At 50.7% G+C, this 22,011-nt stretch overlaps 1 protein-coding gene across 1 annotated transcript in view; it reads left to right on the top strand.

Annotated features, from left to right (window-relative positions):
- Positions 1-19,066, top strand: part of LOC125443482 (metastasis-associated protein MTA1-like) — a 93,021-nt gene extending 73,955 nt beyond the window's left edge. The window contains 2 exon segments of the mRNA XM_048515629.1: positions 16,251-16,402; positions 18,304-19,066. Coding sequence (XP_048371586.1) covers positions 16,251-16,360 — 110 coding nt within the window. The 3' untranslated portion in view covers positions 16,361-16,402; positions 18,304-19,066.
- The last annotated feature ends 2,945 nt before the right edge of the window (positions 19,067-22,011 follow it).

Here is a 22,011-nt window from a genome sequence, read left to right as displayed (position 1 = left end):
GTCTTTCTGCAGTTATCCTGATGAGTTCTGAATGTAGGTCTGCACAAGTATAGAACTTTCTAGAATTAATTATGTTTTTGGGGGAGTAGTAGGCCCAATCTAGTTTCTGTCATCTTAGCATTACGATCTTCTGCATAGACTGGCTCCTTTAGACATTTTCCATTAATCCTTACTTCTAGTTGTCTGCATTATACTTCTTGTTTTAGCTGAGTTATCCTACCCAGCGTGTCCATTTTTTAGGGGCTGCCTTCCATTTGTAGTCAGACTTTTCTACCAGGAGGAAGGCCTAGTATTCCCATTTCATTCTAATTCATTTAATGTCATTCTTCTTCAATTCAGTCTCCATACAACATTGTGAAGTCTAGCAAGCCTCACGGGAACTACTATGACTTTGCCAGACTAAGCACTGCAAGGGGTTGGACTTGATGGTCCTTGGGGGTCTCTTCCAACTCTATGATTCTGTGAGTCTATGTATGAGATTTTCTGGATGCAACTTCTGTCTGCTTCAAGAGCCTGGCTTTGATTCTCCACTCCTTCACATGCGTGGCGAACTCTAATCTGATGAACCCGATTTGTTTCCTCACTCCTACACATGAAGCCTGCTGGGTGACCTTGAGCTAGTCACAGTTCTCTCAGAACTCTTTCAGCCCCAACCTGCCTCACAAATTGCCTGCTGTGGAGAGGAAGGGAAGGAATTTGTAAGCCGCTTTGAGATTCCTTCAGGTTAAGAAAGGCAGGGTACAAATCCAGACTCCTCTTCTTTTCACCCAGATATAGTTCTGCTGTGCCTTATGGCATGTTGCTGTTGGGTCAGCTGCAGGAGCTTTTTCTGAATATTGGACATTCCTCTCTTGTTATTCTGATTCTACAAAATGGAATTGTTTTTGCAGTGTCCTGTTGATTGTTCTCAGTTTTTCTTTCACAAAGAAAGGCAAGCACAGGAAGATTAGCATTTCCTTTCCCGTGATCTCAGCCCTCCATCCTTAAGAGTCTCCTTAGCAGTGATCTCTGCATGCACCCATGGCCACTCCACTTCCTCGCAGTCATTGGTCTAGTAGTATTTCAGTGGCCTCTTAATGCCCTCATTCACCAGTCTCTGTTGTCACTTTGGCATGAAGCCTTCAGCTGGAAGTGCTTTGAACTGATATATCCTTCCTTCCTATGATTGTTCCCAGATTTTATTTAAACTTGGACCTAGCGCTACTGGTAGGCTGTTGATACACACTCTGCATTCCCTCAACGATCTGGCTTTTTACATCGATCAAACTCTTTGTTTAGAAAAGCACCACACTTGTGTATCTGCTATGACTTTCCTCAGTGTCTAGAACCTGGGTTACGGCCATCATAAAAGTGTGTTATGAACTGGCTCATCTGACCTTTCCACTCAAGGTTGTACAAGCGTAGACAAGACTTCCATGTGTTTCTCCAGGGACATTCCCCTGTACAGGGCAGACATGAAATCTCAGACCTCTACATTTGTGAAGCATTGCATTCAAGATTGATGCCACCTTTGGTGGAGCAGTGCATAGCTTCCTTTTCTCCTAACAGTACCTACCTCCAGGTAAGTCAGTATTCTCCTGCAAGAGTATCTGCACAGAGAACTCAAAGGAGAAAAACAGGTTGCTTACCTGTAAAAGTGGCCTTCTTGAAGTAGTCATCTCTGCAGTAATACATCCTGTCCTTCTCTATATCAGGTGCTCTTACCTGCTTGCTGTATCAGTTTGGGAAGAACTGATCATGAAGGCATGGCCCCACTTGCCTTGACCTGGGGTGGGGCTTGCCCCCCTCCCAAACTTCATAATTAACTCCAGAAAGCTTGGAACAAAACCTTGAACAGGCACATAATCGGTTAGTGCACAGATGACTTCTTGCAGAACAACAGCTAACAGGTAAGCAACCTATTTTTCTGCCGTGTTCAGTTCTTGAAACTAGCCAGCAATATTAATATTGCTTAATTTTTGGAGAGGCATGTAATACAAGATAAAATTGCCCCAAAAATTGGATGGAATTGAAAGCAATTTCCATTTCCCCCTCCCTGTCTCACTGTTAGTTAATTATTAACTTTTTTTTTTTTTGCATTCAGCTGTCTTTTAATGAAAGTAATCTTAATGGAATTACAAAATGCCCTTGCATCATGTAGAAATCATAGCCAGGAATACTTAGAAGTGCTGAGATCAAGCCTAAAAGGTCTACTCAGAATAATGAAAGATTCCGCTCATCTAAACAGTCAAAGCTATCTGCTTCCAATCTGTGCCAACAACTGTGTTACTGGTCGGTTGTATCGTTACTTGTGGGCTGTGCGTGGTCATGCTGCCACCATACTGATGCTGTGCAGATATCGGACCGCCCAGCAAGGGGAGCTCTCCTGGGCGGCTTCATTCCATGCAGCATTTCCGGGCTGCCACGAACACTTAGGAAACCTTGTCTGTCACCCACCCCTATATCTCTGTGGAGCCTGAGAACAGGAGGATCTTCCCTATTCTATTCTGTGCTGTGCTGTCCTGCCCTGTCCCTTTAACTCAGAGCCCATAGTTAAATTCCCTGTAGCCATTTCAACCAGCCTAAGTTTGTGTCCAGTAGTTGGAGAAAAAATATTCGTCTTGTAGTTAATAATGTAGACTGGTGGAACCTCGCGGCTCTCCAAGATAAATTCAGGAACTCCGACAATTCCCATCAGTTTGTCAGCATGGCCAATTGGCACATGCTGGTAGGGGCTGATGGTGGAATCTAGGTTCCGGAACATCCGAGAGATTTAGGTTCCCCACCCCTGGATGTAGACCTATGTGAAGCCCATGAGTTCCTGATGTAATTCTATATTGTCAAACTTATGTATACCCTGACACCATGAAAATTCAAAGTGGAGCTGCACTTGATACCCTGTTTCCCCTAATATAAGACATCCCCGAAAAATAAGACATAGTAGAGGTTTTGCTGAAGTGCGAAATATAAGGCATCCCCCGAAAGTAAGACATAGCAAAGTTTTTGTTTGGAAGCATGCCCGACGAACAGAACACAGGAAAAATAAGACATCCCCTGAAAATAAGACATAGCACATCTTTGGGAGCAAAAATTAATATAAGACACTGTCTTATATTCGGGGAAACACGGTACCTAACCTAATATATCTTGTAACTTTGTGTCTTCGGGCTAGGGGTTTCAATTGTATTTTCATCTCATTTTTATTTATTTTTTTAAATTAATAAAAAAATCTTTTACCCTGCCTCGTACTCTCTTCTCATCAATAAAGCGTAACAATGAAAACAGCTTTTTAAATAACCCCGGCCCCCATAACCAGTAGCTGTAGAGGGGTTTCCAGGGAGGCTAACCAAAGGCCTGAGTAAAGAAAAAGGTCTTTGCCATGCACCTAGATCAGTGGTGGCGAACCTATGGCACGGGTGCCAGACGTGGCATTCAGAGCCCTCTCTGCGGGCACGTGAAAACAGAGTCGCCCCCACCCCCCACACATACATCTAGGCTGGCCTGGGGCGCTGGGCTTGATTATTAGCATTAAACCTAAGACCTAGTTTTGGGAAAGCAGTGTAGGTAACCCTGTTAAGCACTGTTAAACCCCACTGATTTTCATGCAAAGAACTAATGTGTGATCCTTTACCTGGGAGTAAGCTTGATTGCTGGCAATGGGGCTTGCTTCTGAGTAAATCCTCCTAGGGTCGTGATTCACCCGTTGGAAGTGTTGCACGGTTGCTTCAAAGCAAAGCCACCGACAACCACCAAGCTTACTCCCAAGCAACACACGCCTTGGAGCCAACCGTTTTTTCTAAACTAAAACCTCAGTATTCAGGTTAAATTGCCATGTTGGCACTTTGCGATAAATAAGTGGGTTTTGGGTTGCAATTTGGGTACTCGGTCTCGAAAAGATTCGCCATCACTGACCTAGATCCATAGAGGGCATAACTGTAGTCTTTGTTAATTCCTCTTTATTTCTCTGTCATATGTATAAAATAATATTTATGGCTTCAGTTGTTTCACCTGTGTACAGTTTGAGGCAAGTCAAGAATAACTGTGTACTGTAAATGGGGACTTTGTTGCTACTTCTCACACTTGCCTAAGAAACTGGACTTGCTGGATCACAAACATCTGGCTGGAGTCGCACACCCGGCCTCTTGACCTTCAGTGTCCATCTTCTTCTGAGGCAGAGAACTGCAACTTCAAATCAGCCAGCATTTGTCTTTTGGAGCTTCTCCACAGTCCTTTTAAAAGAACAGGGTATTTGAGAAGAATGGGCAGATGTGTAAAAGCCCTATGCATGTATGGAGAAAAGTCCACGTGTTTAATGTGTATAGGATTGCTGGAGCTTGCGCTGGAAATTCCTTGCGGGCAGACAAATGAGTAAACCACACATCAGATTCTGTTTGTGGGTGAGGTGTGTGTATGTTTGTGTGTAACAAAGTACGCAGATTACAGTAAGGAAACGTTTACTTGTAAATTCTGGTAATGATTCTGGTAATCAACAAATGGAAGCCACTTCAATACAGACTGGATTGAAAAACACAGGATGTTTCTAAAGTGAATTTCATCCATTATCCATTTTTTAAAAATAAAACCCTTAATTTGGACTGGTAAATTGAGTTCCGGACTTGTGAGATGGCCAATAGAGTTGACCAGTTTATCACATGGTAGCGGCTTGTAGTACAAATAAATCTGGATCGATACAATGGTTGTATTTTTCTTGTGTAATACATTTAGGGAAGGCTTCCGCACATTTTGCATTTCATTTAGTGGGAAAGGCCTGTATTTCTGGAGAGACTGAGTTGGGAAAATTATAACTTTACACTGAAGAATTTCATGGCAGCAGTATTTTTTTTTTTTACAAGGAGTATGCTTTAAGAGTATGTTTTCTCTGGTTTTTCTTTGTGTTTTTAATATTGCACCATTTGAAGCCAGGTTAGTCTACTTCATATACTTCGACTATTGCAGTAGCAGTTTTCATGAGGCATTTTTGTTTGCGTATTGGTCACTGGGGGATTGGCTCTTTACCAGAAAACCAGATCTGAAATTATGTTTATGTATATGTTTGTGGGGTGAATTTTTGTGTAAAATTGTTATTTTTATTTAATTTATTTATTATTGAGTTTTATATACCGCCCTACCCCCGAAGGGCTCTGGGCGGTGAACAACATAAATATATAACATATACAATTAAAAACCCATTAAAATAAACACAGCGGTCAATATATTAAAACGGCGTCAGCAATACAACCCTTATTAAAAAACCCTCCCAAAGAGGGGGAGAAAAAGGTCCCATAGATGGTAAGGGACCCCAAACACAGGAGAGTGAAATGGGGGCACTTATCAGCGGCTGGACACTCCAAAAGCCCGGTGGAACAGCTCCGTCTAGTTTTCTTTCTTCGTTTCCTTTTTATTGCTTACAAGTGCAACAGGTGTCCATGTAACAGAGACATTGAAAAACAAAACAAAATCCACTTGAGATCAGAACAAGTGTTAGTAATTTAAATTTTGCATGCCATTGGCCTATTTTTCCTGCCACCAAACCATCTGCTTCTGTTAACAGAAAGCCAGGGGAGGGGCTGTGGCTTCCTGTCCTTGCACACAAAACTCTCCCCAAGTTCACCTCTAGCTAAAAGGGTACTAATTGAAAGGAAAGACCTCTTCCTGAAGTCTGGGAGATCCACTGCCAGTCACAATAGATGATTAGACGATGCACATTGGGGCAAAAAAATCCAAACTTCACACACACGCTACAGAGGTCAGGGCTATCAGGAGAGGCTGCAGCGTTTGGGACTCTTTAGTTTGAAGAGGAGACGTCTGAGGGGGGATATGATTGAAGTCTGTAAAATTATGCATGGGGTAGAAAATGTCGACAGAGATAAATTTTTCTCTTTCTCACGATACTAAAACCAGGGGGCATACACTGAAAATGCTGCGGGGGCGGGAATTAGAACTAATAAAAGAAAACATTTCTTCACGCAACGCGTAATCGGTGTTTGGAATATGCTGCCACAGGAGGTGGTGATGGCCACTAACCTGGATAGCTTTAAAAGGGGCTTGGACAGATTTATGCAGGAGAAGTTGATCGATGGCTCCCAATCTTGATCCTCCTTGATCTGAAATTGCAAATGCCTTAGCAGAACAGGTGCTCAGTAGCAGCAGCAGCAGAAGGCCTTTGCTTTCACATCCTGCATGTGAGCTCCCAAAGGGATCTGGTGGGCCACTGCGAGTAGCAGAGTGCTGGACTAGATGGACTCTGGTCTGATCCAGCAGGCTCTTTCTTATGGTCTTGTAATAGACTATACTGACCCTGGTGGACCAATGCTGTAACTCTGTATCAGACATGTGAACAACTGGAAAGTAGTAATTAAATGCTTCGACAATCCATAAAGGGATAAGTAGCATAACATCTGTACTCCCTAGCAGCAGAACAAGTCAGTAAATTCCAACTGAACTACAGTGACCGTAGAATATTACACAACTAGCCATGGTTGTTTGGCACTGCGGCACACATTTAAGAAACAAATGAACTTTCCCAAGTGGTAAGCTTGTCACCCACATTCTGCTGTTTTCAAGAGTTTAAATTCTCTTCTCGTTTGTGAGAAGCTAATCTATCTCATTTTTAATTTAGGACCAGGCTGGCGAATGCCTGGAGATTCTGGGGGGTGGAACCTGAAGAAGATGGGGTCTGGGGAGGGGCGGGGCACCAATGGGGTATAGTATCATAGAGTCCACTTTCCAAAGTGGCCATTTTCTGCAGGTGAACTTGTCACCTGGAGATCTGTTGTAATAGCGGAAGATCTCCAGCTACCACCTGGAGGTTGGCAGGCCTATTCCTGATTGATAAGGTTAAGAAATACCATATTTATGTTGATGCATTTAGAGGCCAGCTGTGTTCTGTCTTGGAACATGAAGGAAATATTCTGTTAAAAGAAGGACAGGTACAAGAGAGATTCTAGTCCGCATGAATTGAAATAATTTCTAACGTTCAAAAAAGCATACTCGTGGAGATCAGGATTACTGTGGAGAGTATGGAAATCGCTTAAACCGATACTTTCAGTAAGGAAATGTACAAATTCATATTTGTAAACGAGTAAAGCTTATTTAGCATACGCAAATCAACCTATAGACTAGTGGTTCTCAACCTTCCTAATGCCACGACCCTTTAATACAGTTCCTCATGTTGTGGTGACCCCCAACCCTAGCATTTATCCATTTTACAGATGGAGAACACTGATGCAGAGAGTCTTAGGCGACCCCTGTGAAAGGGTCGTTCGACCCCCAAAGGGGTCCCGACCCCCAGGTTGAGAACCACTGCTATAGACACTCATGCTGTTAAACTCTAGTTCGGCAATGTAGAAAGTGGCTATTATAGCACTATTTTTACTTTGCATTACAAAACTGCAGTGCATTCATAGTGAGACTTTTACATTTCATTAACAGAAAATAAACTTGAAGTCCTGACCATTTCGCCTTCTTTCAAAAATATATCTTTTTTCAGCTTTGTTTGGCAGAGATCTTAAATTCTGTATGGTTAGCTTGGGAAGGCTTGCCGTCACCTTGCTCTCCTTCTTCAGAGATTCCCACATAGTAATTTTGTAGAATTGCCATTTGTTTGTTGAACAGTATCCAGGTGTGTTTGCTTCTGTTGCAAGATTGTCGCGTTTCCCAATATTCAAAATTGCTTGAGTGGTGGTTCCGAAGCAGGTTGCCCCAGGTTTAGTCCTGGTTACCCATCCTTTGAATTACAATTCCTTGCCATTTCCTTATTGCATTCTTTTCCCCAAGCTGGCTCGCTTGTTTTGGGTGGGTTGTGTTGTGCCTCAGCCCTGTGCTCTGAATAAACTAAACAAGCAGCTACTTTCAGGAAGGGTCCCCTGGGATGCTAATTCACCAGTAAAAATGTCTAAATCAGCAGTTTATTCAGGAACGCAGAAGCAAACTTCAGAACAGGCGAACTAAAACAGAAGATTGTATGTGCATAAAAATGAGATGAATTCTATACTCATGTCTCATATATACCAGTTGGTTCCTTAATTTCCACCCCTCCCACACACACAAATTTGCAAACGTTAAGTCAGGTCATTTTCAAGTTTGAGTGAAGGATGAGATCGCTGTGCCTGTTGGCTCGGAAGAAAGAGAAAACTCCACGTAATTGTTAGAAAGATTCAATTGGAGAAGATTTCCCCAAGGTCAGGAAGGAGAACACCCCCCCCCCACACACACACACACCCACACCCACACCCCTTTGGGCCAGACTACACCACAGCATTTAACACATCAGAGAAATTCTGGAGAAGAGAAATTGACCGTGTCCAGTCAATTTCCATTCCCTTGTGTCAGTTGAGAATACTTGTTGGTTCCTAGTTAATTATAGTGGCCAGCAAGATGTTGGATTCAGAGCAGCATTTTAAAGCTATACTGGCAAATGCATAACAATTGCTATTAAAGAAAATATATTGCTAAGGAGGCATAGTTCGCCACGCCAACCACGCCACTAGCTTAGAATGAAGACAGATGTACATTGTCTGAATTATGAGCCCCTGAGGATCTTTTTTCGGACTGACAGGTGAATTCTCAACTTGAAATGAGCCAAGGTGCCTATTTTAGTCTGAGACACACTCCTTAAAAGAATAATGTTGGAAACATGTTGAGTGAAAAGCTGGTAACTCCATTTTTCTACCTATTTAATCCACTTGCTTCAGAAGGCAGGACTCAAACTAATGAACAGAATGTACAAAGAAGTAGTTTTTGGCTAAACAGTCAGAGAAACTTACTGACAGCATTTAATAGTAAAAGAGACTGCTGCAAGAGCTGGTGGACTCTCCTTCACTGAACACTTTTTGAGCAGAGGCAGCAGGTAGTATAGGAATAGTGACAAACCATTGGTAAAGTTTTCCATGGGTGTTTCCTCCCAATTGTTCTGATGCTAGTTAGTTTGCAGTGTTAGAGGTGACTTCCTTTCAGTGGCTTACAAAGGGGGCGCAGGGGATTAGAACCCTGGGTACGACTTCCTTGAGACCACATTACAGGGCTGTAGCCCAGTGGCATCACGCCAAGGGGGCGGGGTGTGTGTGTGACGCACCGGGCATGCATGTGGCGGGTGCACAGGCTTGTCCCGGGCACTGTTCCCCCTCACTACGGCTCTATGGCAGCCCGCTCTCCTCACAATTGCACCCCAGGCCTGAACTCTCCATGCAGTTTGGGGCAGGGCACAGTTGAATGCCAGCCAGCAGGGCCTGCCTGCCCATGAACTCCACATAGAGCCTGGAAACAGGGCCAGCTGGGTTAGCCCCGCCCCATTCTTCACATGGAGTTTGGGAGTGGGGCAGCCTGCAGTTATAAAGCTGCACCCAGGCAAATTGAGACCAGCATCAAACGGACACACACACCCCCGCAATCACCACATGGAGTTCAGCAGGGCACAGCTTGGAGGGAGGCATGACACCTAGGATTAGCCTGGGTGCCATTTTATAAAGCTGCTCCTTTCCATTGTTGACTGCTTCCTTTACATTGTTGACTGACAAAAGATCTTTGTTACGTGCAGTTTTAGAGCATGACTTGCAGGAGACAGTGCTTCCGGTAACTAGCATTTTCCAAACAAAACCAGACTTTTCTTATCACAGCTGCCTGCATTGGGAAGAGCTCCATGGTGCAGAGTAGTTACCTGCAGCACTGCAGTCAAAACTCTGCTCGTCTTGACTTTGATCCTGGTGGAACTTAGTTTCCTGTAGCCAGCTCAAAGTTGACTCAGCCTTCCTTCTCCTGTGGTTGGCAAAATGAGTACCCAACTTGCTGTGGGTAAAGCGTAGACGCCTGGGGAAGCCAGTGGCAAACCACCCCATAAACGTTGTCTGCCAAGTAAACGTTGTGTTGTGATGTCACCCCATGGGTCAGTAGAGGGGACTACCTTTATCTTAGTGCATGACTTGTTGGAGGCAATACTTTAGGTAACTGACCTTTTCCAAACAAAACCATTATTTCCTTATTGTGGCTGCCCTCATTGGGAAGGCCGTGCATCTGGTACAGAAACATCTGCTAACTTTAAAGCTGCTTAACGAATATCATATCTTGAATTTTTAAGGAGGGTTTGGGGGATTCCCAGATGGTATCCATAGGAATATAATTAGGTTGCACTGATGGGCCTCATTTCGTTCACAGCCTCTCACAAATCATTCTGCAGAACTGAGTCACAAGCAGTACATTGGTAACATGTGCTAAAACAACAAAAGTATTGGCATTAATTAGTATGCATGCCATACAGTTTCATGCTTGCATCAATCACCACGTGATTGGCTACCAGTTCACTTGTATCCATGGTGACATTTCAGTGTTGTGTGCTTTTATCCTTCCAGAAACCATCATGGTCTTGTTCTCAAGTGCTAGAGCATGAGTTGTTCAGAAAGAACACAAGCAAAATGAGCCTTCTTGTCTAGGGGCCCCAAGAATTGCGTCCAGTTGCTTGGAAGTTGAATAGATCTGCCCTTAGCAGATTTCCAAATTGGCTTAAGTCCTTTAGCTCATTTGTGTATTTTCTCTCTCTTGTCTCTCAAAATAAATTCTGACCTGTATCTGTCAAATATAATGTAACTGCAAAAAATAGATTTCATAAAATTGACTGTCAGGTCACCAACAGTACTATTTATTTTATTCCTTTTTATTATTTTATTCACATATTTATAGCCTCCCTTTCCTCAAGGTTTAAGAACAATAGTTAAAAACATTTCCTGTTCAGCCAAACTTAAAAAAAACCCTCAAATCTTTCCTTCCTTCTCCTCTTAAAACAGCAGTTCTCAACCTGTGGGTCACGACCCCTTTGGGGGTCGAACGACCCATTCACAGGGGTCACTTAAGACTCTCTGTATCAGTGTTCTCCATCTTTAGAATGGATAAATGTTAGGGTTGGGGGTCACCACAACATGAGGAACTGTATTAAAGGATTGCGGCATTAGGAAGGTTGAGAACCACTGTCTAAAAAGATGCCTGCTATCCAACCCTCCCTCAGAAGCCCTGGCAAACAAGCATTGCAATGTCTGAAGATTTCCAAGGAGGGGGCTCCCCTCACCTTTTCAAGGAGCCCATCCCACAGAACAGTAGCCAAAATGAAAAAAGGACCAGGCTCTGGTTAATATCAGATGGGCCACTCTGCCTGTTGGGATAGCCAACGCGTGGCTACCAGAAATGCCTGAACCATGGGGGAAAGCCAGAGTTCTCTCCACACTCAGAACCAGTAGACATGGTAGTATAAATATAAACAAGCAAAGCGGGGGAAGGAGCAGAGTCCTCCTCACAGCCCCTCCTTCTCCTCCATTAGCTCCTGGAGGCTATGACAATCTTGACCTTGAGATAGTGTATTGAAACAGTTAGAAAGACACTTGGTGAGTAGATCTAATTGTGGCTATCTACCATGCTTCTTCTACCCTCCATTCCAGATACAGGGCAGAGCTTCATGCCTTGCTTGTATGCTTAGTGTTAAGATGGCTTGATGTAGCAAGGCTTTTATTCTTACAGGAAGGCAGCTGGCTGCAAGTCAGAGTACAATGAGGGTGGTGGCAAGCAGGACACATCTTTCTGGTAGAGAAGGACATTTGCCTCTCTATCCACTATGTTTATTTTGTAAAGAAAGGCCAGGAGAATGTTTTGAGACAAAACACCACGTAAATGTCGTTTATTTCCACTTTGTTCCCAACACCTGCCTAAAAACCAGAATATTGAGGGATTTTTTTGGTAGGGTAAAAAATGGGAGTCTTCCTCTGAGCAGAAAGCAGAAGAAGAACCCTTCTATCCTCCCCAATGAGACAACAGAAAATTAGCCAGGATAGCCCTCCACGCATTTTGCAAGGAGAGGGCTGGGGAGCTAAACTTTGGTTATATAGAACACGACATCTGTCTCTCTGCTGCCACTTTAACAACCACTGAACATAAAACGATGCCAAGACACATTTGCCACAACGGGGTCTGCAAGTTAGAGTGTTGGATCTGGGAGATTCGGGGTCAAATCATCACTTTGCCGTGAAAGCTTAGTGGGTGACCTTGGGTCAGTTATATACTCCCACCCAGACCTACCTCATGGGTATTGTGAAGATAAAGTGGAGGAGAGGGGAATGATACCAGCTGCTTTGAGTCCCTCTTAGGGAGAAGGGCAGGATTTGAAGGGAGTAAATAAATAAATGACAATCCCAGCAGTTTGAAATTCAGAGGCCACACATCAAAGGTGGCCAAGCACAGGTGGCCAGCAACAAATATAGAAATTCTACTTGTGGGGTGAAAATAATCCAGGGGAGGGGCAGTCCATGCAGTCCATTGAGAAAATCTGGTGAAGCTATATGATTAGTGAGCTTGGTGGTTGTCGTTATAACTTGGGCTTGCTTGCTCAAATGAAGAGACTGCAGTGGGTAAAGATTCTGAACGATATGGGGGGCATTAGTTATAAACCCCCAAAAGTTTGAAGAAAGCAGTAAATCTGTGGCACTCCTCCCTGTCCCTCAACTACACTGAATCGGATGTTGCCTGAAATACTAGGCATTAAAAGTTGTTCGATAAAACCAATAATCTGAGACAAAACTATCACAACCCTTGTTGGGCAGTATGGTTTTTTGCAATGGTTTTTAGACCAGTTAAAAATATCATGACAGGATCCTCAAATGTGGAAGTGATTCCTATTTTGGAAAGTGAGCCACTTGCGAGCAAAGCCATGTTGTTCTGGTTGTGGTGGGTTTTCCGGGCTGTGTGGCCGTGGTCTGGTAGATCTTGTTCTTAACGTTATGGGGGGGGGGGGGGGGGGGGGGGGGTGGGGGGGAGGGGGGTTGTGGGGGGAGGGGGGGTTGGGGGGGGGGGGGGTGGGGGGGGGGGGGGGGGTGGGGGGGGGGGGTGGGGGGGGGGGGGGGGGGGGGGGGGGGGGGGGGGGGGGGGGGGGGTTGTGGGGGGGGGAGGTGTGGGGGGGGGGGGGTGGGGGGGGGGGGGGGTGGGGGGGGGGGGGGGTGGGGGGGGGGGGGGGTGGGGGGGGGGGGGGGTGGGGGGGGGGGGGGGTGGGGGGGGGGGGGGGTGGGGGGGGGGGGGGGTGGGGGGGGGGGGGGGTGGGGGGGGGGGGGGGTGGGGGGGGGGGGGGGTGGGGGGGGGGGGGGGTGGGGGGGGGGGGGGGTGGGGGGGGGGGGGGGTGGGGGGGGGGGGGGGTGGGGGGGGGGGGGGGTGGGGGGGGGGGGGGGTGGGGGGGGGGGGGGGTGGGGGGGGGGGGGGGTGGGGGGGGGGGGGGGTGGGGGGGGGGGGGGGTGGGGGGGGGGGGGGGTGGGGGGGGGGGGGGGTGGGGGGGGGGGGGGGTGGGGGGGGGGGGGGGTGGGGGGGGGGGGGGGTGGGGGGGGGGGGGGGTGGGGGGGGGGGGGGGTGGGGGGGGGGGGGGGTGGGGGGGGGGGGGGGTGGGGGGGGGGGGGGGTGGGGGGGGGGGGGGGTGGGGGGGGGGGGGGGTGGGGGGGGGGGGGGGTGGGGGGGGGGGGGGGTGGGGGGGGGGGGGGGTGGGGGGGGGGGGGGGTGGGGGGGGGGGGGGGTGGGGGGGGGGGGGGGTGGGGGGGGGGGGGGGTGGGGGGGGGGGGGGGTGGGGGGGGGGGGGGGTGGGGGGGGGGGGGGGTGGGGGGGGGGGGGGGTGGGGGGGGGGGGGGGTGGGGGGGGGGGGGGGTGGGGGGGGGGGGGGGTGGGGGGGGGGGGGGGTGGGGGGGGGGGGGGGTGGGGGGGGGGGGGGGTGGGGGGGGGGGGGGGTGGGGGGGGGGGGGGGTGGGGGGGGGGGGGGGTGGGGGGGGGGGGGGGTGGGGGGGGGGGGGGGTGGGGGGGGGGGGGGGTGGGGGGGGGGGGGGGTGGGGGGGGGGGGGGGTGGGGGGGGGGGGGGGTGGGGGGGGGGGGGGGTGGGGGGGGGGGGGGGTGGGGGGGGGGGGGGGTGGGGGGGGGGGGGGGTGGGGGGGGGGGGGGGTGGGGGGGGGGGGGGGTGGGGGGGGGGGGGGGTGGGGGGGGGGGGGGGTGGGGGGGGGGGGGGGTGGGGGGGGGGGGGGGTGGGGGGGGGGGGGGGTGGGGGGGGGGGGGGGTGGGGGGGGGGGGGGGTGGGGGGGGGGGGGGGTGGGGGGGGGGGGGGGTGGGGGGGGGGGGGGGTGGGGGGGGGGGGGGGTGGGGGGGGGGGGGGGTGGGGGGGGGGGGGGGTGGGGGGGGGGGGGGGTGGGGGGGGGGGGGGGTGGGGGGGGGGGGGGGTGGGGGGGGGGGGGGGTGGGGGGGGGGGGGGGTGGGGGGGGGGGGGGGTGGGGGGGGGGGGGGGTGGGGGGGGGGGGGGGTGGGGGGGGGGGGGGGTGGGGGGGGGGGGGGGTGGGGGGGGGGGGGGGTGGGGGGGGGGGGGGGTGGGGGGGGGGGGGGGTGGGGGGGGGGGGGGGTGGGGGGGGGGGGGGGTGGGGGGGGGGGGGGGTGGGGGGGGGGGGGGGTGGGGGGGGGGGGGGGTGGGGGGGGGGGGGGGTGGGGGGGGGGGGGGGTGGGGGGGGGGGGGGGTGGGGGGGGGGGGGGGTGGGGGGGGGGGGGGGTGGGGGGGGGGGGGGGTGGGGGGGGGGGGGGGTGGGGGGGGGGGGGGGTGGGGGGGGGGGGGGGTGGGGGGGGGGGGGGGTGGGGGGGGGGGGGGGTGGGGGGGGGGGGGGGTGGGGGGGGGGGGGGGTGGGGGGGGGGGGGGGTGGGGGGGGGGGGGGGTGGGGGGGGGGGGGGGTGGGGGGGGGGGGGGGTGGGGGGGGGGGGGGGTGGGGGGGGGGGGGGGTGGGGGGGGGGGGGGGTGGGGGGGGGGGGGGGTGGGGGGGGGGGGGGGTGGGGGGGGGGGGGGGTGGGGGGGGGGGGGGGTGGGGGGGGGGGGGGGTGGGGGGGGGGGGGGGTGGGGGGGGGGGGGGGTGGGGGGGGGGGGGGGTGGGGGGGGGGGGGGGTGGGGGGGGGGGGGGGTGGGGGGGGGGGGGGGTGGGGGGGGGGGGGGGTGGGGGGGGGGGGGGGTGGGGGGGGGGGGGGGTGGGGGGGGGGGGGGGTGGGGGGGGGGGGGGGTGGGGGGGGGGGGGGGTGGGGGGGGGGGGGGGTGGGGGGGGGGGGGGGTGGGGGGGGGGGGGGGTGGGGGGGGGGGGGGGTGGGGGGGGGGGGGGGTGGGGGGGGGGGGGGGTGGGGGGGGGGGGGGGTGGGGGGGGGGGGGGGTGGGGGGGGGGGGGGGTGGGGGGGGGGGGGGGTGGGGGGGGGGGGGGGTGGGGGGGGGGGGGGGTGGGGGGGGGGGGGGGTGGGGGGGGGGGGGGGTGGGGGGGGGGGGGGGTGGGGGGGGGGGGGGGTGGGGGGGGGGGGGGGTGGGGGGGGGGGGGGGTGGGGGGGGGGGGGGGTGGGGGGGGGGGGGGGTGGGGGGGGGGGGGGGTGGGGGGGGGGGGGGGTGGGGGGGGGGGGGGGTGGGGGGGGGGGGGGGTGGGGGGGGGGGGGGGTGGGGGGGGGGGGGGGTGGGGGGGGGGGGGGGTGGGGGGGGGGGGGGGTGGGGGGGGGGGGGGGTGGGGGGGGGGGGGGGTGGGGGGGGGGGGGGGTGGGGGGGGGGGGGGGTGGGGGGGGGGGGGGAGGGGGGGGGGGGGGGGGGGGGGGGATTGGGGGGGGAGGGGAGGGGGGGGGGAGGGGGGGGGGGAGGGGGCGGAGGGGGGGGGGGGGGGGGGGGGGGGGGGGGGGGAGAGGAGGGGGGGGGGGGGGGGGAGGAGAGGGAGGGGGGGGGAGGGGGGGGGGGGGGGGGGGGGGGGGGGGGGGGGGGGGAACCTTTGGCCCTCCAGATGTTATGGACTACAATTCCCATCAGCCCCTGCCATGCTGGCAGGGGCTGATGGGAATTATAGTCCATAACATCTGGAGGGCCAAAGGTTCGCCACCACTGTGCTAAGGTATCTTGTCCGGCACAAAACTTGGGAAGGAGGAGATTGATTTTTGTGCCATGCAGAAGTGGTAAACGCACACTGGAACAAGTGTTGGCACGTCCCTCTTAATTGTGAAGCAGTGTAATCCGTCTGCTTCTCACTGTCTTTGCCACCTTGTTCTGAGTTTTGATGTCCTTTCTCCCAAATTTTAATTGGTTTAGGGACCAGAGTCTGAGAGTCTTGCTGTAACCAACAAATCCTTCATACTGAGGGCATTTGTTCTTTTTAAAGCTTTACTTGGGAGTACAAAAGGAATGTACAAGGAGAGACAGAGGGAAGTTCTGTTCCTGACATGCTTGCTTGTATAGCTGTACAGAGTTCATTTCTTATTTGCTTTTATATATTGAATAGGGACCAAGTCGAAACTTACTGCTCAATGGGAAATCATACCCAACAAAAGTCCGGTTAATCCGTGGTGGAACCTTGCCTCCAGTGAAAAGGAGGAGGATGAACTGGATTGATGCTCCTGATGATGTTTTCTACATGGTTACAGAGGAAACCAGGTAAGGCAGATCAGTCATCTTCGATAAGGGACACTTCTAAGAAATTCAACTCTACAGCACTGATGGAAAAGGGGGCACAAAATTGGATCTGTGCATAACTCAGGGTTTATTTGAGGTCAAATTTAACCTTATTGCAAGATCGATGTCTCCCCATCTTCACAGGCACCCTCCTGGCTTCTCTCCCCTTTTCAAAGCCAGGATTCAGGTTTGCAAATGAGAAGGGTGTCTATGGAAATGGGGAGAAATCCCCCAATCTTCACCCTGCCGGCTCCCCACCTCTTTGCAAAGCCAGGACCCAGCTTTGCAAATGTGGGGAGGGTGCTGGCTCTCCCCACTCCACCCCACCCAGTCCACACTTTGCAAAGCCAGGATCCAGCTTTGCAAAGGGGATGGGTACCTATGAAAGTTTCCATCTTTTTAGTGAATTTTTCTTCTGTTTTTAAAAGCATGTCAGATATTTAAAGAAAAATTCACCTCCTAGACCTGCATAGTCAATTTGATATGGATTTGTCTGCACTGGGGGTGGGATAGGCGTGGCCATTGCAATCCAGCAAAATTAATGGGTAGTTGATCCAGGACTTTATTTCTTCACCCAGTGCATAATTCATATATTTGCTTGTTTTACTGATTTATTTTTATTGGTGTGGTTGGTCTTTATTGACTTAGTTTTGTTGTGTTGCATGATTCTGTTTTGTTGTTTAACACTGTGAGCTGCTTCTAACTGGTCTAAATTCCTTTAAAAATGGATACATACATTTAATGATCACTTGCTGAGATGGCTTTTAAAGGGAGTGTGAAGAAATGTTCATGGAGAGGACCGTCTTACCCCTTATGTCCTGAATCGGTCTCTGTGCTCGGCAGAGGCCAATTTACTGGTGATCCATGGCCCCTCAATGATGCGGCTAGCCTCCACCCGGGCCAGAGCCTTTACAGCTCTGGCCCCGGCCTGGTGGAAAGCTCCCCCTCCAGCTGTCAGGGCCCTGCGGGATCTTAGCGAGTTCCGCAGGGCCTGTAAGACTGAGCTGTTCCGCCGGGCCTTTGGGGAGGCCGGCCGCTGATGGCCCCCTGTAACATCTGTAACATCAGTGGATCCTGCCGCCCCCCCCCCTCCTTCTGGCCTTTTTAGGGGATTGTCAGTAGGCGCCGTCTATTATGTTGATTTTAGTATGCTGCGTTTTAACGGGGTGGGGTTATTTTATCTATATAGAGCCAACTTGATTAATATTTATTGGATTTGTTTTTGGTTTATGTGCTCTATTTTGTTTTGCTGTTCACCGCCCTGAGCCCTCCGGGGGAGGGCGGTATATAAGTTTAACCAATAAATAAATAAATAAATATGTCATTGGCTGAGCCCAGTGGGAACACGAGTGGCAGGGAAGACGTACGTACGTCAGCCATTTTTCCCAATGGCGGGTTTTCAGGCAACCGGGAATTCTCCAGCTTCTCCTGGCTCCCTGTGCTGCCTGGAACCTGTTTGGAGACAGCCGTGCAGCGCGGCAGCAGTTCCACCCCTGGACACCTCTAGGAACTGAATTGGGCTGTAAATAAATGAAATACAAAACATTTTTTTTCAGTTGCCCTTTCAATAGATAGCTTAAATTAGACTTTGAGTTCCTGAAATTGTTGGGTTCTTACGTCATTCTTCCTGCAACAGGTTGGTTTTTTTTCAGAAGTTCAACTATCTTCCTAAACTGAAGCTGGTCTGACATAGACAAAGCCTGGATGGGTGACCTCCTGGAAAACTTATGTATGCATAAATGGAATGAATAGATATTTCTGTCGGTTCTGTGCAATTGCAGAACAAAGGTTGTTTGTCATTATAGCTAAAATAAGAGAAGGGCTGGGAAAAATCAGAGCCCTTCTCTGACAGGTTTTTGTCCCTTTTTATTCCCTATTTGCAGAAAAATTCGCAAGCTGCTTTCCTCTTATGAAGCCAAGAGAGCGGCAAGAAGCCCTTATAAGCCAATCATCCTCCAGCCTCTACAGAGCGTACATCTGCAACAGCCGGTGAATGATGAACCAATAATTATTGAGGACTAGAACTGGACAGGCCTTTAAAACACTGGAGAGCTTTTCTCAAACCTCCACATGCTATTATGTGACTTCAGCATTGAAACTGCTGCTGAAGACGAGAAACGAATGCATATCTTTTACAGCACAGTCCTAGGCAGACTTAATTCTTCCACGCCCATTGACTTTAGTGGACCTAGAAGGGTGAAACTCTGCATAGGATTGCATTGTCACAGTCTGAAAAGGAAGCCGGTTTCTCTCTTGAGTCTTGACAACCGCAGACTGCACCTGAATGTGCTTACTCCTCTTTTTAAAAAAATCTCTTGGTAACAGATTTTTTCCTTTCCTTGTAGCTTATTGTTTTGGGGTTTTTTTGTAAACAAGTAGGAAGCAAAGTAACTTTAATTTATTGCGGAGAAAATGGGGGATAGTCATTTTACCATATTCTGTTCTATCTTTTAGTAAAGGAATAACCAGATGACTTTTGTTTTGTGACCAAATTTTCATTTGCCAGGATGTTTTATGAGACTGTTGTAAATTTTTTTTAAAATTTTGACAGTACCATTTTAAAATTCCATTTATATAATTTCTTTGTAGATAAAATGCCAATGTGTATCTGTTATATTTGGAAATAGACGGTCTAGAAACCAGCAACAAGTTTAATGTGCTTTATGCTACAGGTCCCTGGGGGGGTTTGAATACTTTGCCAGTTCCATGGATCTTGGACCACATAAGTGAATATTGCTGGGGTACAGTGGCGTAGCACCAACGGGATAGGGGGGTGCGAAGCACCAACGGGGCAGGGGGGTGCGAAGCCTTGGGTGGAGCTGTGTCGGAGGCGTGGCCTGGCCACGGAGGGGGCGTTCCGGGACGGGGGCAGACAATGCTGCGACAGGGGCCCAGGGCCGCGTGTGCCCCGGGCAGAGTTTCCCCTCGCTCCGCCTCTGCTGAGGAATTGGTGGCCAAGCTTTCCACATTGGGTTATTCCATTTAGGTTTTCTAACAGTTATCAATCAAGCCTCCAGTGCAGTATGTCCATGGCCCAGTAATCATGCCTTGTATACAGAAGGCCCCAGGTTCAATCCTTGGTATCTCCAGTTGAAAGAATCAAGTTGTGATCTCTGCCTGGGACCCTGGAGGTCCGCTGCTCATCAGACCAGATGAGACTGACCTGGATAGCTTTGTGTGTCCAATGGATCGTGGTGCTGTAGGAACAGTTCCATACTTTTAGGCATGCTACAAACACTCAAACACATTTTTGATCTCCTATCGGGGAAATTTCGGTTTGTAGCCAGGAACACTAGGGAGACTCAATATCTGACTCCTGACTGATCCACCTTCTTTATGATCTCTATGCAGTCCACAAATGGGTTTTGCACAGAGTTGTAGCGAGGGGGAACTGTGCCTGGGGCATGTGTGTGCCCTGCGCCCCTGCACCGGCGTGTGCCTGGGGCAAGATGCCCCGCCCCCTGGCAGCTGCGCGCCTGGTTTTGCATCAGCACCGAAGACAACTCTGGAAAGCTTTAGCGCTCTAGCCAGTGAATTGGCACTCAGCTCTCCACCCTGAGGGAGAGCGACGACCCTCTGCTCTTGCCTCGAGGGGAGAGCCGAGCACTTTGCCGTTCTTTTCTGACCAACAATAAGCGGCTGCTTGAAGGTTCACTGGAGAACTCTTTTCATTATTGTTTTATTCATCTTTAGGTATGGGAATTCCTATTTCTTCTTCCCTTTACTTCAGTTTTGCCTTCGTGGGAAGATGTCTCCAACAAGCACTTTGTCTCCTGTGTGTAGAATCTTGTGTTGTCCTTGCTGCTGTAAATTCACAATGCTCGCTCAGACAACCTAGATTTAGAGCTCTATGTCAGGAGCAATTTCTGTCACCTGCAAAGATATCCTAAGTGATCTCATTGACCCAGCTTCCTTGCACTGAGTCTAACACAGACTTCCTTATCCACTACTGTTGGAGACAAAGCTCAACGAATACCTTCCCTGCCAATTCTCAGGTATTTTGGATGATTCAAGCCAGGCCTGATTCAGATATAGGCGTGCACATAAGAAGCCGTGGGCATCTTATGTGCTTCCCAATATCAAACCATGTAACTCCTGACTAAAGGTACACCACAGGAACATTTCAGGTTTATTTCAGATATAGCACACAAATGAGAGCCAGTGTGGTGTAATGGTTAAGAGCGGCAGAATCTAATCTGGAAAACTGAATTCAATTCCTCACTCCTCAGTATGAAGCCTGCTGGGTGACCCTGGGCCAGTCACAGTTCTCTCAGAACTCTCCCAGCTCCTCGCAGATAGGCAATGGCAAACCACCCCCATATCTTATTTTGAAAACCCCGAGGTGGCCATAAGTGAGCTGTAACTTGATTATCCTTTCCACCACCAATACTGTTAGAGAATCTCTGGCTCATTCCGCACATGCAGAATAATGCACTTTCAAACTGCTTTCAGTGCTCTTTGAAGCTGTGCGGAATAGCAAAATCCACTTGCAAACAGTTGTGAAAGTGGTTTGAAAACGCATTATTTTGCGTGTGCGGAAGGGGCCTCTGTTTCCATTTTGAGCTTGTTATTAAAGTGTAACTATTCAGCATTCTTAACATTGACTAAATCAACAAAACATTATACCATCCATCACTATCACATAGACAATTAAAGGAGAGCCTTTACATGAGTCCGTAACAGTTTCTTGCCCCAAAACTAAGAAGTTCACAGACAAGAAGCCTGGTCTAAGAGGAAACTCTCGCTCCATTCAACTTTCCTTAGTCACAGGGTTTTAAAATTATCTCCTAACAACAGCTTACTGCCCCTCTTGATCAAGGCACACATTCTTGGCTAACTCACTATCAAACTTCGAACACCCTACAAAGTTATCTCTACTTGAAATGTCATCATAGAATATATTAAAAAGTTAGTTCATTCTTGCCACTTGCTAATCTTAACGTCAATTTGAAAAGAGCAGCAATAAGTTTCTCATACATAAGAGTATTTCTTGACCCTCAACCAACACACCACTATTTGCACAATATCTCCACTTCTGAAAAACTGAACATTCCTGCCATACTTAAGACACTTCAGCATCTGTACCTCAACACCTGTAATATCTATTGACTTGAGTCAGGCAGTTTCTAATCTACAAAAGACCATATAATGATGTTACTACTTTGTTTTCTTGGTCCCATCAAGCACTATTCAATTCTGGGTCTTATTATGGTCCAGTCCAGCAGCTCTTCCCCTATATTTTTGGCTCTGTCTTTGACTCAGGATGGAAGAACAATGATCTGATAAACATCCTCTAACCTAACCACGCTCACAGCCAAACAATTGTTGCAGGGATCTGAGCAAATCAAATGCTGAAAGTCTAAACTAGACAAGCAAAAGAGGGTGCAGGAAAATATCTCTGAAACTGGATCATCATCAGAAGTTGTGGAAGTTTCTATGCTGCAGCATCAGCTGTGCCATCCAATGTGGTGCTATGATCAAACATATTGCCAGGACCATTGTCTGCTTTTCTAATTAGCTCATCAATACAGCATGGAACTAGTCTTTCCAAGGTGACAAGCTATGTAAGTTCTATGCAAGCAGTGGGGTAG

The sequence above is a fragment of the Sphaerodactylus townsendi genome, linkage group LG14 (genome assembly GCF_021028975.2).
Source record: "Sphaerodactylus townsendi isolate TG3544 linkage group LG14, MPM_Stown_v2.3, whole genome shotgun sequence".
Classification (NCBI taxonomy): domain Eukaryota; kingdom Metazoa; phylum Chordata; class Lepidosauria; order Squamata; family Sphaerodactylidae; genus Sphaerodactylus; species Sphaerodactylus townsendi.
This window is presented reverse-complemented; position numbering and strand designations above follow the sequence as displayed.